The 17500-nt window shown below is 40.5% G+C and overlaps 1 protein-coding gene across 6 annotated transcripts in view; it reads right to left on the bottom strand.

Moving 5' to 3' along the window:
- The window catches only part of Nrg (Neuroglian), a 129443-nt gene that overhangs the window by 548 nt on the left and 111395 nt on the right, over positions 1–17500 (bottom strand). For 5 of the 6 annotated variants that reach the window (XM_070125671.1, XM_070125672.1, XM_070125669.1 and 2 more), the window contains 20 exons: positions 10814–11049; positions 10401–10516; positions 9980–10173; positions 9516–9817; positions 9156–9355; positions 8747–9022; positions 8391–8568; positions 8078–8236; positions 7673–7887; positions 7174–7364; positions 6864–7043; positions 6336–6573; positions 6103–6221; positions 5739–5928; positions 5365–5618; positions 4953–5134; positions 4414–4585; positions 3713–3927; positions 3233–3330; positions 1–1346 (listed from right to left, as the gene is read on the bottom strand). The exon at positions 1–1346 is cut by the window's left edge and continues 548 nt beyond it. In XM_070125671.1, the coding sequence (XP_069981772.1) occupies positions 1234–1346; positions 3233–3330; positions 3713–3927; positions 4414–4585; positions 4953–5134; positions 5365–5618; positions 5739–5928; positions 6103–6221; positions 6336–6573; positions 6864–7043; positions 7174–7364; positions 7673–7887; positions 8078–8236; positions 8391–8568; positions 8747–9022; positions 9156–9355; positions 9516–9817; positions 9980–10173; positions 10401–10516; positions 10814–11028 (3807 nt within the window). In that variant the 5' untranslated portion in view covers positions 11029–11049 and the 3' untranslated portion in view covers positions 1–1233. Of the gene's footprint in view, positions 1347–2042; positions 2153–3232; positions 3331–3712; positions 3928–4413; positions 4586–4952; positions 5135–5364; positions 5619–5738; positions 5929–6102; positions 6222–6335; positions 6574–6863; positions 7044–7173; positions 7365–7672; positions 7888–8077; positions 8237–8390; positions 8569–8746; positions 9023–9155; positions 9356–9515; positions 9818–9979; positions 10174–10400; positions 10517–10813; positions 11050–17500 lie in introns of all 6 variants that reach the window. The other variant, XM_070125670.1, reaches the window with a different exon arrangement.

Here is a 17500-nt window from a genome sequence, read left to right as displayed (position 1 = left end):
AAAGAGCCCCATATTACCTATCATCCATTATTAACTTGGCTCATCACATACTCAAAGTGGAAAGAAAACTAGCAATGCTTAATTGTGATTCAAAAGCTGACAAGAGGCACATTTACATCTTAATTGCAACACTTACATCAATGCCAGGTGGCTATATAGAAATGTTTACTTAATTCTCCTTTACAGGAACACTTTCTTATTACTATCTTTTGCAACGAGGCAAACTGTATATGTTCACTGGGATTTTATGGAGATCATATTTCCAATATCCAGTGTACAGCTTTAATAATTTGCCTGATAACCAGTGGGGCACCACTAAAAGGTTTTGTCCTAAAACATGAGATGGCCTGTAAATATCTATTGAGTCCTCTCTCACACATTATGCCATCATTAATCACTTTGGATGCACTAAAAGAAAAAAACAAAAACAAAAAAACTTGCCAACAGGAACTGGCATTTTTTGTTGAGATTCACTTACTGTGAGAACTATCTTCAGCTTATTATTATAATATACCTTCTTGCCTCCATCCTAAATTATCTAGAGGAAGTATTTTCCATGGCCATTTTGGCACAAGTTAAATAATGAGACACAGCATTAGCAACATTTGGTTTCAAAGTTTACACAACTCTCAGTCCAACTAAATGTTTAATACTTAAAACTCACAGATATCAATAAAATCCTTGAAAGTTCACATGACCTTATTAAGTATAGCAAAGGTCTTAATTACATTCAACTACTCTATGGGGTAAATCAGATGAAAAAAATATCACTATGGGCAGCCTTAATGTGGCATTTTTCATCGAGGAGATCTCACTCAATTACCTGTATCTGTTTAATATTCCTAAGTGTTCAAGTCACCCTCTGAAGCTTGCAATGTGCTTGAGCATGTTTCTATTTCACTGGTCACACTAATTTCTTGTATGTCTGATTGATCACATACTTCCAATATGATGGTAAATAATTCTAATATATATTCCTATATTTTTTAAAGTCTACCTTGCCCCATCTTAATTATGTTGCTTTACTTTTTAATATTTTTCTCATATATTTCACTTTCTATAACACTGACACAAGTATTAAAACAAAACAGATGTTTAGGAGCAACTGTTTCTTGACTACCCTCAAATCACAGGGTAATGAAACATGAAATGATGAACTTGTGTGGCCAGAGAAAGGGGCTTTGAGAAGTATGATGGCCACAGATGAAGAATGCTTCAGTGTCAAGACTGTCCCTAGACAAAAGTTGCCACAGCTGATGGTGACTTGTCCTCTGGGACTGGCGGCTTCCTCTTCCCTGTGGCTCCTCCATATTGTCCAATGAATGAGCCATCTTCTGTAAACCTTCCTGCAGGGGAAAAATATACTGAGTTTCATAACTGGCAAATGGAGTCTTTTTGATATGCCTCCATCATACCAATAACGAGTATAAAGTATGATGAAGACAAATGAAGAAAATGTTCTCCTTCTATTTAGATGGATTTTTTTAACCAGTATTAAGATTACATATATTCCAAAAGAAAGATTTCTTTCATTGTAATATGATTATTGATCTTTCTGATAAATGTTTGCCATATGCAGTCATACAAATGATCTGATCAATTAGCATTTTTTAAAACTAAAATATCTAAACATTTAATTTTCAAAAAAAAAAAATTCTGAATTTCATTTAAATTACCATTTTGAATCTTAAGTTTCATTACATATATCATAAAAACTGCAAAACCTGAAGTGCAGAAGGTAAAGGTGGAGAACACATATATCAAAATGTGCTGAATCTTGTTTTTATCCTTAATCATCAATACAAGAAAAAAATTGTGCATGTTTATTGTATGTGCATGGGTGTACTGTACTAGCGCATGTGAGTTTGAAAAGAAAATTCACTTTCAAAAACTAGAATCTCCTTCCTTTACTCATACTATAATAATAATAATAATAATTAAAAAAAAAAAATCTATCAAAATGCAACCACTCAAAAAACATATGCAACACAAAAAATATACCAGACTTTCAAGTAGGATAACCAACTAAGGCTTACACGTACAGGAATGCAGGTATAACATCAAACTAGGGTGGCAAATGCATTGGACGTTGTCTCTCCCTTCTTCCGGCCATACTGACCGATAAAGGAGCCATCCTCAGCCATTCCTGTTCCTGAGAGGGGCCAAATATATACAAGCCATCAGCAAGGAAATATATTTACATAAAGTGCACGCATTCTTGGGAAACAGAAATTATAGGATAGAGTGAGAGAGAGAGATGCAAATAATAAGAAGAAAGAAAGGGAAACAAGAGGAATTAACAAAAGGCAAATATTGAAGTACTACTACTGCTAATAATAATACTAAATAAATAATAGTAATAAGTAATGATAATAACAATCAAAAACAATAACAAATAATAACAACAATAATAAAAGTAATACTGAATAAAAGCAATAATAAATAATGATAATAATAGTCATAAATAAACATCTCTTACAAATTCAAATTCTGAAAAAAAAAAAAAAAAAAAAAAAAAAAAAAAAAAAAAAAAAAAGAGTTAATCCCGTAATTACTACCGTCATTCTCTTTCTTCTACATAATCACTATCAACTGTACTTCTTGATGGTCTCTGAGTTGATCATGCTTTTCTCTTGGAAAAAACAACTAAATGAAAATAAATAAAAATCAAAAAGGAACAAATTAATAAAAATAAAGATTTAAAAATATGAGATAAAAAATTAAAAACTACCAATGTCATTCTTCTACACAAACACTATCAAAAGTATTTCATAACGGTCATCACGTCATGTGAGTAATTCATGCTTTTTCATGAGAAGAATCATAAAAATAGGTAAATATAGATAAATAAAATAATAAAAATATTTTAATACATAATAATAATAAAAATAGAAACTAAATATTAAGGCAAATAACATAGCATTAAAGAAAACAAAAGTTAATTAAAAAACAATCTCATTCTAAGTAAAGACAATACAACACAGGAAACAAAACAGCATTAGATATGCAATGCAAAAACAAAGACAAAGTCCAGAGAGAACACAAGAGGACAAATGCAATCTCATATGAGTCAAGTGCAAAAGACTACAGATGAGACTATCCTTCATGTTACATAGCACTCCCTAAGGTTCACATAAATAATGCAATACATAAAAAAACAAATTGCAAAATTCTTGTATGATTCATCACTACAAAACAGTGTTGGTGACTCTACTTCACAAGCTTGACTTACCTGTTTCCCCATCACCATACTCAGCCATTGAATCTGTATCTGACTCTATTGGGTTTTTGACATCACTTCCCAGACTATCTCTTTTTGCTCCATCCAGTCTGGAAAAGAGAGCAATGGATAAGTTTCTACCACCACTGTGAAAAGGCATTAAAATTTTCCCCAAAAATAAAATAACTATGCCAGATACAATGATTGAATATAGAAAAGGTATGAATGAGACTGGATATCTTCACAATACAAGAGATGTATTTGACCGGTTTCGATTACGTCTTCATCAGAAAATCGAAACCGGTCAAATACATCTCTTGTATTGTGTAGATATCCAGTCACATTCATACCTTTTCTACATTTGTCAACATGGATATGTTTCATGATTGAATATCCAAAAATTTGTTGTGTCCAAATATAGAATGGCACAGGTTCTTTTTATATATCATGTACCACTTCATTTTCAAAAATTGAGTTTTTTGTTCAACTTACGGCTGGGCGTATTCTGGGAATCCCTGCTCTTCATTGAAATCTGTACGGCCATGTGCTGCCTCCCTTTCATGGACGGCATATTTTCCACCACGGTTGCGTTTTACAATGCACACAATGATGAGGACCAGTAGAAGGAATGCAATTGCAAGCATCATACCAATGAACCATCCTCGCGTTGCAATGCTGTCTGACGGGCGCCGAGTCACTTCTGAAGTCTGCAAGATATCAATTGTTAGCATTTTTGAGTAGTTTTTGCTACTAAATACTATCTAGATGTAAGACATTGAATTGTGAAATATGATCATATTAGAGACAAACAAACAGACAAAAACAAAAGGGAAGAGAAGCATAAGAAAGATGTAAATAAGACAGAGTTAGACAAGGAATTCTCTTTCTAGACAAAGCCTCAATCTGTCCTAAAAAGCATAAATATTCTCCTTAATACTTACACTGATAGGTGTATGGATATCAACCACTTCTACCTGAGTTGTAAAATATAACTGAATCAGAGACAAATAAAACAGGAAGGAAGATTTTAGGAATCAGACAAAACAAGAGTTAGGATAGGAACATGAAAAAAGACAAAACAGACAAAGGACAGGAACATGAAAACAAAGATAGCACAGAGACATGGGATTAGGCTTTTAAAGATAATTGAAAACTTTATTTTAAATGGTAGAAATGTTTTCAGTGGTACTTACAATGCCAGTTTCATGTGTATCAATCTCCTCTATGTCAGATTCTGTAGTAAATTCACCATCTACTGCCACTACACTCATCTTGTATGCTCTCTCAGGTTCTAGTCCCTTAAGTATTGTGAAGTCCTGATACAGTTCTGGTTTGGTTTCTTGGAACATGCTTTCTCCATACAACCTATGGAAAGGAAAATTATAAAAAAGTAAAGTAATCCTCCTCATCATAACATCAACAGTTATAAAAGTAGTAGTAATTAGCATTCATACATAATACATACTATCAGTACTACCATGATACTCAAATAGGTTTGCTTCTTGTGGATACCTTTCACCAAATCTCAAATGCAGATCCTATCAGAGCTTGATAAACAATCCTCTTAAGCTGATATCAGAAAACACATTTAACTTACACTTGACATTAATCAGTATCACTTAAATAACAAGAAACCATTTCTGTTAACATTTAGATGATAAACTTGGAGATGAAGATACACATCCTACTAATAAATAAGCCCAAAGAGAAGTATTTGATGCATAATGCTCACTTGTACTTTACGAAGAAATGTGAGCCAGGGTTGCTTTCCGTGTTAGGAATCCAAGTAATTTTTATGGCTGGGGTTCCTGTTTTTGTGCTGATGTGCTGCCAGATGAATGTTGGCTTTCCTGGTGGTGAAGCTCCAGTACTTCGAGTCATTCGCTCAATGTAGTAGCTGGAGCCCAATCCCATCTGAAGAAAGAATAACCTTAGATTTCCTGTCAGTCCTTTAAAATAACATCTCAGATTTCAATGGCTGAAAAAAATACAATAGGAATTTACAAATACAGCAAAGGCCATTTCAGAAACCCTCAAAATATATCTAAAATTACATCTGAAGGGAAAACCTTGCAAAACATACTTCCTTTAAGGATTGATAATTATTGATAAAATGAATGAATAACTATGAAATTCATACTAACTGCAGTTCTGGCTCTGATTGTGATGCGATACTTTGTGGCTGGCTTCAGTGAAGCTAACTTGGCCCTTGTGACCATTGGATCATTGATGGAGGGATCCCTCTCAGACAATGGCCCTGTTTCTGTTCCCTCAACCACTTGATAGTAAATGTGGTATCCAGTCAAAATTCCATTTGGTTGTTTGGGTTTCTTCCAGATGAGGAAAAATGCTGATGAGCCCATGGGGATGGCATCAAGAGAATCAACAGGGCCAGGCTCTGTTGGAAAGGAAATAAATATAGTGCATTGCTTTGTTAAAATAAACAAATCTCCATGCATGAACTCTCACAAGTAGGTTTCTTGAAAATGAATCAGAAACAGAGAAAATATCCACTTACTTCCTTCAGGAGTCGAGAAGCTAATAGTCTCACTAGGAGGACCATCATAGGCACCATTAAACACCAGAACACGGACAAAGTTCTTTGTGTATGGAACAAAGGAGGTTACTAGGGCACTTGGTTCATTATTATTCTCTACTATTATGTCCCTTGCTTTCTCTTCATTTTCATTTTCAGTCCAAGTTTGAATCTACAAAAGGAAAAGTATGATTACATAGACATGTAGAACACAAGAAGTCATAAATGTATAAAAAAAACTGTGCTATATATGTGCTTCCAGTATAGATACAATGGGAATTTCCAAGTGAAATGTAGAAAGAAAAAGATCCTATTACCAAAAATGCCGTCTTCTTTCAGAACTGACCTTGTATCCCTTGAAGTGACCACGGATTGAAGAATTAGACACAGGTTCCCATGCCAATAAAGCTGTTGTTGCATCTCTTAATTCAATCAAACTCAAATTTCTTGGAGCTTCTGTAGGAACTATACGAAAAGAAAACATGATTAGTGCTGCCAGAAGCTGATGATGAATCTTACAGTTTATGAGACAAAATCCTATGGAAGAATCTTAAAAACAACAACAACAACTGGACTTACCATCCTCTCCTGACCAACCCAGTACTTCTGGAGCTGCAACATGAGCTTGTCCCTTCTCATTATGGGCTTCCACCTTGATCCTATAGGGTTTGAAAGTAGGCTGGCTTTCTACAACCAAATGGTCTTGCTCCCAATCTAACACATCTTCTGTTTTCCATCTAGTATTATCAATGTCATCTCTCTTCCAATATACCCGATACTTGAATCCTGGGCCATTGTGTTCAATTTCTGGCATTGGCTGAAAAACATTACCAATTAACAATATGCAAAAAAAATTATGATAGTCACTCTACCATAAATGAAAAGAATAAATCAGGAATTCATTTTTAAATAATAATGTATTCAATGAACTGCTGCTCAAGCGTTCAAGAGCTTGAACCTCTGGTGCTATCAGAACTGCATCTTAGCTATGAGTAATTAAAACCTAAACTATTCCTTCCACATTTGGGAAGGTGGTGACCCATTGGACATATTGGTTGAGGCTATGCATTATAATCATAGTTGTAGAGACAAATGAATTCAACTTACAGACCACTTGATGACAAGGTTTTGTGGGGTGGAGCCCTTGCCTTCAACACCATCAGGATTCTTGTAAGGAACATCCTGAGGTGTGGTACACATTCCAGAATGATCTGATGGTAATGATGGCCCAATCTTGTTACGAGCAATCACCCTAAATGTGTAGTTGGCCCAAGGACTGAGATTGATCTGCAAAATATTTTAAAATCAGTAATTGCTTTAAACATACAGCTTTAGGATATTTCATTTCTAGTATAAAATCAATTAAATAAAAAGTGGAGCTTAAAAATAATCACAAAGAGAAGCCATTAAAACTTACATTGAACTGTGTACTTGTAGCAGGAACAGAATCAAATGCATTTTCCCAGGTATCTGGAGTGAAGCTTGTATTATACTGAATGATATAGCCAAGGATTGGGGCTCTGTTATCACCCATTGGTTGCCACTCAACGCTTGCATCGCGGTCATTACATACCACTGGCAGCAGTAATTTTGGTGGGTTTGGTACATCTGCAAGAAAGAAATCAATTTAACTAAACCAAAGCCTTCAGTCTAGAAAGAAAGGCATTTTCTATATTCCAGAACCTTGCTTACAAGGGGGGGGGGGGAGAAAAAAAAGATAAAGATGAATATACATATCAACAAAAGCAAATAGCATATATTTCATAAGAATGGTAGGTTTTGGGATTATGTCAAAACTAACACTAATATCCCTTCACCTCATTCTTGAAAGTTTTCTTATTTGCAGTACAAAATAATGATTCTCAACTAACACAAGGAGATTCCAATGGTGGCATTATAGTTCTGCAGGAACATACCTTGAACAATGAGAGTGGCAGCAGCAGTAACCTTGTCCAATTCAGTTGAGGCTACACAGGTATAAACACCCGAGTCTAATTCAGTTGTCTTAGTGATACTCAGGGAAGAATCAGACTGCTGTACAAATCTTGGTTCTTGATCAAAATCAATAAGCTTACCATCAGTAAGCCACTCGATACTAAGTTCTAAGTCGCTGTCAGTTACAGCATTACATCTGAAAAGGATGAACACATGTGCTACAATGTTCAGACACAAGACACTGCAAATCACTTCTAAGTTAGAGGATATATATGTCGGGTTTACTTTCCAGCATGTATCATAGAAACCTAAAATAATGGAAGGAAAGAAAGACAAAGAAAAGAAAGAAAAACATTCATTTATCACAATCTTGTTTAGCTTCTCACCTAAATGTAGCAGTTTGTCCTGCAGCAACTTCATAATCTTCAGGAGTATTAGTAATACGTGTTCTCTCCTTTACAACTAAAGATCCGTGAGCTTCTTCCTGGCCAAATTTGTTCTCAGCAACACATGTATAATCTCCAGCATCAGTGAATGAGACATCCCTGTTAGAAAAGAATTATCATTACTTAACATTTGAGTAATTTTCAAAAAACATATCAACAATTTTAAATGGTAAAGATAAGAACATTCAAAACTAATAAAGATAGTAACAGTATCTTAGCTTAATCAAACACACTCTTTCATCTCAGTACACACCTGATAACAAGATCTCCATCATCTGTTACAAGGAAACGTCCACCAGTCTTCTCAACATTATCCTTGATCCAGGTGATGCGCGGCTTTGGTGCTCCAAACACTCGGCAGGTAAGGTTAACTTGTTGTCCATCTACTGCTTGAACATCACTAGGTGGGACACGGATTTCAGGAGGCAAAGCTAAAATAAATCAGGAGAGATATACATATCAGTAAACGAAGGAAATGATATCACTCATTTCTATGAGAATATGAAGTCCTATAATCTTACAAAATATATGTTAATATGAAGTACCAAAATGCATAACTATTAAATGCAGTATCCAATATCATAATTTCTAAAGGCAATTTGTACTTACCAAGAACATTTACATAAACATCCTTGTAGACATATCCATGAACATTTGTTGCATTGCAACCATAGTTGCCTGTATCAGCCTTTGTCAAATTCTTGATGATAATCCTATTTGGCTCAACAATACGACGGGGGTTGTATGGGGCTTCCTCAATAGGCATGCCATTGTAGATCCAATACTGCTTTGGGGGAGGCCTTCCACCAGCTTCACAGTAGAATGTGGCAGTCTCACCTTCAGCCCTGTTCTCTATTTCAGGTTCCTTCTCAAAGTAGGGAATGGCTGAAAGAAAAAGTACATAATGAGTAATCAAAACCTGCTATAATCAGATTCAGGTAAATATATATAATTTTTTTTCTGAAAACAATAAATTCATATAAGAAAATAGGGAAAATATGTAAATTCCAATCCCTACCTTGTACTTCAACATTCATTGTGTAGGACTTGGCTACACCAACACCATTACTTGCTTCACACTCATATTGGCCTTCATCTTCAAAGTCTACATAGCGAATGACTAAAGTCTTGCCATAATTTTCATAGTCAACTCGGTCATGTGGTAAAGGAACTGGGATCGAGTTGTTGCTCTTCTTCCAAAGCATCTCAGGTAAGGGCCTGTCATGTGATATGAATGGTATTCAGAACAATTAACTAATAAGAATTGAATTTTCCTAATTTTGTCACTAAACACAGCCAAAAAAGAGAAAAATTAGAAACAGTTCTCAATAACAAAAGTATGAAAGAGTTAACACATTTGTGGTTACAGATTACTCACGTTCCACTGAAGATGCACCAAAGTCTCAGAGTTTTCCCCTTCAAAATGACAGTGTTCTTGCGGCTTTTGAACTGTACTTCAGGTTCATTTTTAGTCTGAACTGAAGTACTACCACTCTGGAATACACGCAAGTAGACACGATTGCCCAGCTTATATTCATTACGGAAAGTGGATGTCGCAGAGCAGGCATATGTGAAGTCATTGGATTCATCAAATCGAGTAACATTGGAAAACCAAAGAGTTCCTTCAGGGTCCACTGTCATTCGGGAGGAGTTAATGCTGCGCAGAGCACCTCGGTCATCCTGGTGAAGAGAGATGTGCTTAAAAACAATATTTCATAATGAATGTTACATTAACCTTAAGACCTTAATTCAGAAGAATTACTATTAAAACTACTTTTCTACAAGTGGAAAAAAATGTCAATTGAATAGCAATAAATACTGGAACCAGAACTTTGTACAAACCTGAATCATCCAGTATACAAAAGGTTTAGGATAACCATCCGGTGGCTGGCAAGTCAGTCCAATTGGATCACCCTCATTGACAGTCTCAGACACCGGATCCTCATTCTTGAAGCTATTCAACTCAGATTTACGCACAAACACAGAGTTTGAAGTTGCTGTTCCCATGTCATTGGTTGCAAAGCACTGATACTGGCCTAATGGGAAGATGAGAAAAATATATGCTAAGTCTTCTTTTTCTTATCATCATCATCACTCTTCTTATAAATGATCACTCATTTCAATGCAGTCTATACAGACAGACAATGATAGTTACTTAATTAATCCTACAAATCCAAACCACCCTGTCCCAGAGCAAACAAAGAAACAAACACACCCCTTCACACAAAGGAAGAAATAAAAATGGCACAAAGCAGTATCTTACCCAGGTCCTCATCCCTCGGGGACGTGATCACCAACGTGCCTCTTCCTGGCTGCTGTGAGATTCGGTTGTCGTAGGTCTGCCAGTCGAATTCTTTCCCGTTCTTTACCCATCGGTATCTGGGAGAATAATGGCCATAAATTTCATGTTCTTCACAAGAAAAATTACAATCATGGATGTAGACAATTGCTTTTACCTATACACGAAATACAGTAAAGCTGATTCCTTGTTGAACATTACTAATCAACATCCACTTTAATTTCTACCAAATCAACATCCACTACGAAACTACTCTTCAAAATAAAGTAATCCCACCTAAAATACGTGGTAAAACAGACTATGAAAAGGGGATGAGTTTATGAGGAGGATCATAAGGAGAAGTGGAACAATAATAATAATAATAATCCGTCACTTACTTAGGGGCTGGCTCTCCCTCCGCCTCGCATTCGATAATAAAAGGTTTGTCGTTCTCGTCCATCCTGGAGGCCACTTGGAACAGCAGCTCCTCGTTGGAAGGCGGCTGTTTCGTCATCATGGGCGGGTACTTGATCACCGCCTCGCAGGTCACCGCCACAACAGCCACCACCAACAGCGCCTGCAGGGTCATCCTCGGTAACCGTGTCTCTAACATTTTCCCTCTACCTTGCACCGCCTGTAATGATAAAGATATGAAATTAATGTCGTTGAATAAATATAATATTTTCTTTGAAAATCATTTACGCATACATCAGTTTTGCTGAAACTAAGGCGAATACAAATAGACAGCGTTTACAAGACAGAAACGAAGACATGGATTAAGTAAAAGGGAAAAACAACTCTCAAGAAAATGCAACTGCTCATTCCAATAACGTGAACAGATTCACTAATAAATTACATCTGATAACTTCGATGTGAGGGAAATATAAAACAGGGCGATGTGGCCCTACACCTTATACGCGGTTCGTTACCCACACAACAAAACAAGTAAACATGTTCCGGGAAAAATCCGAAAGAGGTGAAGACAAATGAGAAGCCCAGTCATTTATCAGAGGGAAATGACCATGCTAAACATAATAAATCTCCCCGAATAGACAAAAACAATGTTAAGTTATGGTTATTCAGCCTAAATGCATAACGTTCATCTGTAATCAATGACGGTTCAACCACCGTCTTGACTTTCGCTCTCAAAGCACTCGGTGTGTGCTTTAAAGTTCAGACCCAAAACAACTACACGACCGCCTCGTGTGGTGCTGCAGCAAACGCAGCGGAAGATCTTTATACATAAAAACACTCAACAATTTGCCCAAAGAGATCCTCAGAAGCACGCGTGGCTAATGCAGACGATGCCAGGCATTAACCAATAACGCCAGTGCTCCCGCCAGGCGTCACCAAGAAGAGGAAGTCCGGATCCAGTTACTCGATCATTGTCCTAACTAATGGCGTACATCATTCCCAGGCCACATGTGCCACCCTCCCCATGTCATCAACGACTGCAGCCCCGCACTGACAGGACTTGTGGCGGTGGTGCTGCAGTGATGCCCTTCAGACGTCGGACGCGAGGCACTGAGACCGGCGAATCATGCAAGACGGGCGCTTGATCTCCATTCTGCAACCCGCATGCCCTTATTCCCTGACCCAGTGACCAGGGCGCCCCTTGCCATCCCTCTTAGGCACCCAGGACACTCCTCATCAGTTGCCAGCGCAACACGTGTAGCTATGCCATGCTGGAGATAACTCTCACAAATTTATGAAATAAACTTTGCGAAATTTGATGCGGGTGAACAATCAGCACTTAGCATGACATGCAAGGAAGTGTCCGAAGGCGTTACGCAAAGCGTGCTCTCTCTTGCTCCTACTGCACACAAAATATGTCAAGGAGTCATGTTGGTAAGGGGAAGGAGGGGGAGGAGGGGGAGGAGGGGGAGAAGTGGAGTCAATTCAGGATATCACTTGTTAAAAATCCTTATCGTTTATATAAGATATGTTTGTCCTTTTAGAGCAACCGAATATTAACATTCTCACTGCAAATGAAGGACAACAATGAGCTCGTATCCACAACATATGAAAGAATATAAAATCAAGAAAAAACGAGAATACGGGGAAAAAATACGACATGCATTATCGAGAGAGAACATTCATACAAATATAAAATTGAATAGAACAGAGAGAGAGAGAGGAAAAAAAATCGTGGAGAGAAAAGTGGAAATACACACCAGCACATGTAGCATAATACACCAGATACGACCAAGGACGACATCCAAGTTCAACAAAAAAAAATAAACAAATACTAAAGTCCTCATCTGATGCCCAAATTATGCAGAATGAAAACACTCGGATATCTTCAAGGAATTTCTAACAATGGGCCCATACACAAAACTCCGTAAAATTGGCTTCATTATCCCTTACGTCAACACCAAATTCAAGCATCAAGGACGCTGATGCAAAAAACGGACATAGTCATAAACCTCATTCATCATAACTTTTTATCAGTTAATAATATGAACCGCAGTATGTACATCCACTGATGACAGCCTTGAAAGTGTTCTCACACTGCTCTCTCTTTTTAAGGGGTGCATAAAAACGTTCGAAAAGAGAGGAGGAGGAGGAGGAGAGGGAAAAGAAGGAGGAATATCTGGGCCCACCAACCTCCGTAATGTCCACAATGAACCTCCGACATTCTCAGATGGTAACGAGGCCAAAGGGGCACCAAACAAAAACAAGTACTGTCCCACGCCGGCAGCCCGTCTTGAAAACAGCCACCAGAGGGAGGCCTTTAACTCAAATGGCCTTAACAGCGATGTCCCACATATTAAGAGCCTCTGTCCCATCAAGCCATGGGATAAAACAGCTTCCTACGAACATTGCTGTGCACGAGCAACTGTGTATAAGGGAGTGAAAGGGGAAGCTGCGAGAGAAAAAGGAGGACTGGGTAGAAGCATGAGACGAGAAAGAAAGGCAAAATGAAACGAGCAAGAAAGAAAAAGGGCGAAAGGAAGTAAGAAAGAAAGGATGAAAAAGGCAAAAGGAAGCAAGAAATAAAAAATGCAAAAGGAAGCAAATATAAAAGAAAATCTGTAAAAGAAAGCGAGAAAGAAAGAAAAAATGTAAAATGAAAAAAACACGAAAGAAAAAAATAAAAACGGAAGCGAGAAAGAAAGAAAAATGCAAAATATAGCAAGCAAGCAAGAAAGAGAAAAAAAAATGCAAAAGAAAGCAAAGAAGAGAGAGAAGAGAGAAGGGCGGCGGTGGGTGGGACCGAACCGCCCTCGCCCACCACCAAACACTCATGCTGCTGCCACATTTATAGTGGGTCAAGTTACGCTAGATCCTCCTCCCCCCCTCCACCCCTCCACCCAAACTGTCGTCAAGTACCTCCGGAGGCTCGTCCAGCCACTCAGCACACTGTAACGCACTGGGACCTTCCTCGGTAACGCACTCGGTCCTCCTGGCATGGTGACGCGTTCTGCCTCTGCACACCACACATGGATCAACAATAGAATCATATACGTGGTCAAAGAAAAAGAAAAAAAAGGCAACTTGCAATTTGTTGACGTAAAGTTGACTCTTGACTTCTGCCCCCATTCATGAATTTGACTCACTCTTGCCTGCCCCTCCCTCCCTCCCTCCCTCCCTTCCTTCCTTCCTTCCTTCCTTCCTTCCTTCCTTCCTTCCTTCCTTCCTTCCTCCCTCCCTCCCTCTTCCTCCCCCCCCCCCCCTCTCTCTCTCTCTCTCTCTCTCTTTCAAAAAACGGTAATTGATTAATAGCACAACAGGATGAGAGATGAAAGCAGTAATAGCTGTGCTTGCCATGTAATGTAACTAACAACAGGGGATGATAAAAGGTAATCGACAAGAACCTGAATACATGAGCGCAAAAGCAAACAAAGGAGAGAGACGGAGGAGGAGAATAAAGAGCGGAGGAGAAGAGAAAACGGGAGGAGAACAAAGGGAAAAGAGAAAGCACACGCGGAAGAAAGGAATATGTAAGCAACTGCGCCGGTGAATCACGCGGGGTTTCTCCTCGATTTAACCTGCAACTCCGCGATGAAGGACGCGCTGGCCGGCACGCGGAGGGCGGCCGCCACGACGCCAGCGCCGGCAGACACACCACGCTGCTGCTACTCATTTTCTCCTCCTCCTCCTCTTCTCTCCCTTGTTCTTGTTTTTTGTTGTTGTTGTTCTTCTCTCCCTTGTTCTTGTTTTGTTGGTTCTTCTTCGCTCCCTTGTTCTTGTTCTTGTTCTTGCTTTTGTTGTTGTTGTTCTTCTTCTTCTCTCCCTTGTTCTTGTTCTTCCTACTCCTTACCCTGCGTGTCGAGAAAAGGTGAAACACGAACACCGGCACGGCCATGTGTCAACATAATGGCGCGATAAATTCCTACGACCCCGGAAGTTTGCGGGGATTAAAATGAATGGAAAGAAATGCAACGTCCAACCCGGCGCGCGTATTAATCTCGCTCACGAACCGCCCGCAATACGAATGGAAAACGGGAGCAACTGCATACACACGAAAAAGGAGATAACAAGGATGATGATTAGGGAAAAAATGAACAACGAGAACGAGAAGAAGAACAGGAAGAAGAAAAAAAGAAAAGAAGAAAATACTAATAAGAACACTGCGCGACTCACCGATACCGACAACTCGCCCTTTCGAAAGAACCCAAACCCAAACACCTCAGAAATCTCATCTGGAATTGATGACGACCTCACTCCTCTCCCTCTCCCTCCCCCTCCCCCTCCCTCCTTCCCCCCGGGCCAAGCATCGCCAAATAAGCCAACACAAGGGATTCCCTCGGCCGATGTCTTAAGTAGCACTTGAGGAATAAAACAGCGAGGGGGCAGGGGGGCCAGGGAGCGATAGCCAACGGACGGGCGAGACGGCAAGCGGATTCACATGGCGCCCCGGATCACGAACGCCGGTCTGACTACACATAATAATCAGGGCAAAACCGTTCGACAACAGATATAAAGATTACGAAGGATTCGGGGAGGAAGGGGTGAAGGGGAGAGAGAGAGAAGATAAACAGAGGGCGAGAGGAGAGAGAAAGATGAGAAAACGAATGGATAAGAAAGGAAAGGAGAAAGATAGCAAGTGCGGACACAGGAGAAATGGAGAATGAGGAGGGAGAGACGACAAATAATGAGTGAGGAAGGAAAGAAGACAACTAATGAGTGCGAAAGGAGAGAACACAAGCCACGGGTGAAGGTGAGAAGACCAATAACAGGTAGGGACGGAGAGCGGAAGTGAGAAAGGAAAAAAAGAAAAAAAAAGTAAAAATGGAAGAGAAGGAATGATATAACACAATGCACACGCACGCAGGCCGACCTTCACCCCCCCCCCCACACACACACACATCACTTTCCGGTGGTTAAACACGAGGCAAAACCTCCCACTTCTTTCAGGGATCCTAAGTACCTCCTGTGTCTAGCCCGAATAAGAAGGGAAAGGGGAAAGGGAAAAGGGGAAGGGGTGGGGGGTGGAATGGAGGAGAGAAGAAGGAAGAAATGGGGAGGAGAAGATATGGGAAGGAGAGGGGAGGAGAAAGGAAGGGGGTGATGAGAGGGGAGAGGGTAGGGGAAGATAAAGAAAGGGGGAGGAGAAAGGAAGGGGAAGAGGGAAGTGGAGGGGAGTGAGAGGAGAGAAGCCGAGGCAAGAGAAAGGCAAGGGGGGTAGGGAGGGGAAGAGACGGAGGGCCAAAGGTCTGTTGATAAGCGCCCTCCTCCTTCCCTTCGTCACGAGAGCGTGGGTGGAGGAGTGGAGGAGAGGGCGGTGGCGAGGGTCGTCGTTGGTGGCGGTGGGGGGAGGGGGGGGAGAGGGCTCCGTAATAGACGACATCCTCCTCCTCGCAACCGCTGTCTGGAGGATCCCCGCCGCCTCGGAGCCGGTCACCTTCCCTTCCCCTCCGATCCCGCAACCTCCGGGCCATGGAGGCGAGATCAACCGTCGCCAGCGCTCGCGGTTCAGAGACCTTGTGCGATGCCGGCTGCGCGGGCGGGGGCGGGATTGACGCACAGGACCGCCCCGCAGCGCCCCGAGAGTCGGAGCGTTGTCCTTGGTGGGAAGATTTCGTCGGCGGCGGCGGCGGGGGAGTCGGCCGCACGTGTCGTGTGTCGCGTCGCCTTGTGGGCATGAAAAGGTTGGTCAACCTGCCAACCGCCGCCCCTGCCGTGATTCACTTACCCTCGGCCCTCGCCCGCCCCCGCAATTAGGGCGAGGGGAGTGATAACCCCGCCCTCGCCTCTATAGCTTGCAGCTTGGGCACAAGTTTGCCCGTGTGAGACCATAAAGGAACTGGATTATCTTATCTTGCAGTGCTGCTTGTGTAGAGGGCAATTTCCTCATTGCTCTTCGTGCCCAAGAACATTTACTAGAAAGAGAGCATTGCAGACAACCGAAATAAAAAGAAACACACCTTCTGTTTGCCACAAAAATCTTCTCGCCCACTTTTGGAGTCTAAAATACGCAGGTATCTCACTGTTGTTATTACATACAAAGTGTATGAAACGCTTCCTATTATATTCCATCACAGACACAGACACACACACTCTTTCACATAAACATACACACCTTACATAAATACGAAGATATACATGTACATATAACAGACTGTTTATGCAAATTCGCGTGTATTTACATGCAGCCCCTGCTTGGGATACGAGCGTGAGAACGAGCCTGGTGTTGGCATGCCAAGGACTCTTCGTTCTCGTGATACCATCGCGGTCCTGCACAGCATGGAATCAAAGGCATCCATTTTTTGTTAACCTACTCTAATTACGTCTATCACCGATGGATCCTCGCTACCAGTACTATAATTTCATAGATGGAAAAAAAACCCTGTGAATTTTCTGAGTAAAACTGAGTACGTTCCGAACAAGAAAGTTCCGAGAAGAGCACCTGCGAGAGGGGACCGACACCCCTTGTACAACATCCTTCCGCCCCCCCCCCTTCCCCACCCTCCCCTCCCTTCCGTATCTCACTCGAAATAATTTCCCCAGCGAGCACTTTGCCGGTCCGCACTTGTAAGTCAGCAACAGCGGCCGCCTGCACAGTACGGTAATAACTCGGTCCCAGTGTTCCCTACGCCCACTGCTTTCCCACTTTGTCGCACACCCTCGAGACCGGAGGG

This window comes from Penaeus vannamei, chromosome 9 (assembly GCF_042767895.1).
Source record: "Penaeus vannamei isolate JL-2024 chromosome 9, ASM4276789v1, whole genome shotgun sequence".
In the NCBI taxonomy this organism is placed as follows: Eukaryota; Metazoa; Arthropoda; class Malacostraca; order Decapoda; family Penaeidae; genus Penaeus; species Penaeus vannamei.
Note: the sequence above shows the minus strand (reverse complement) of the source record. Positions and strands in the feature narration are given on the sequence as shown.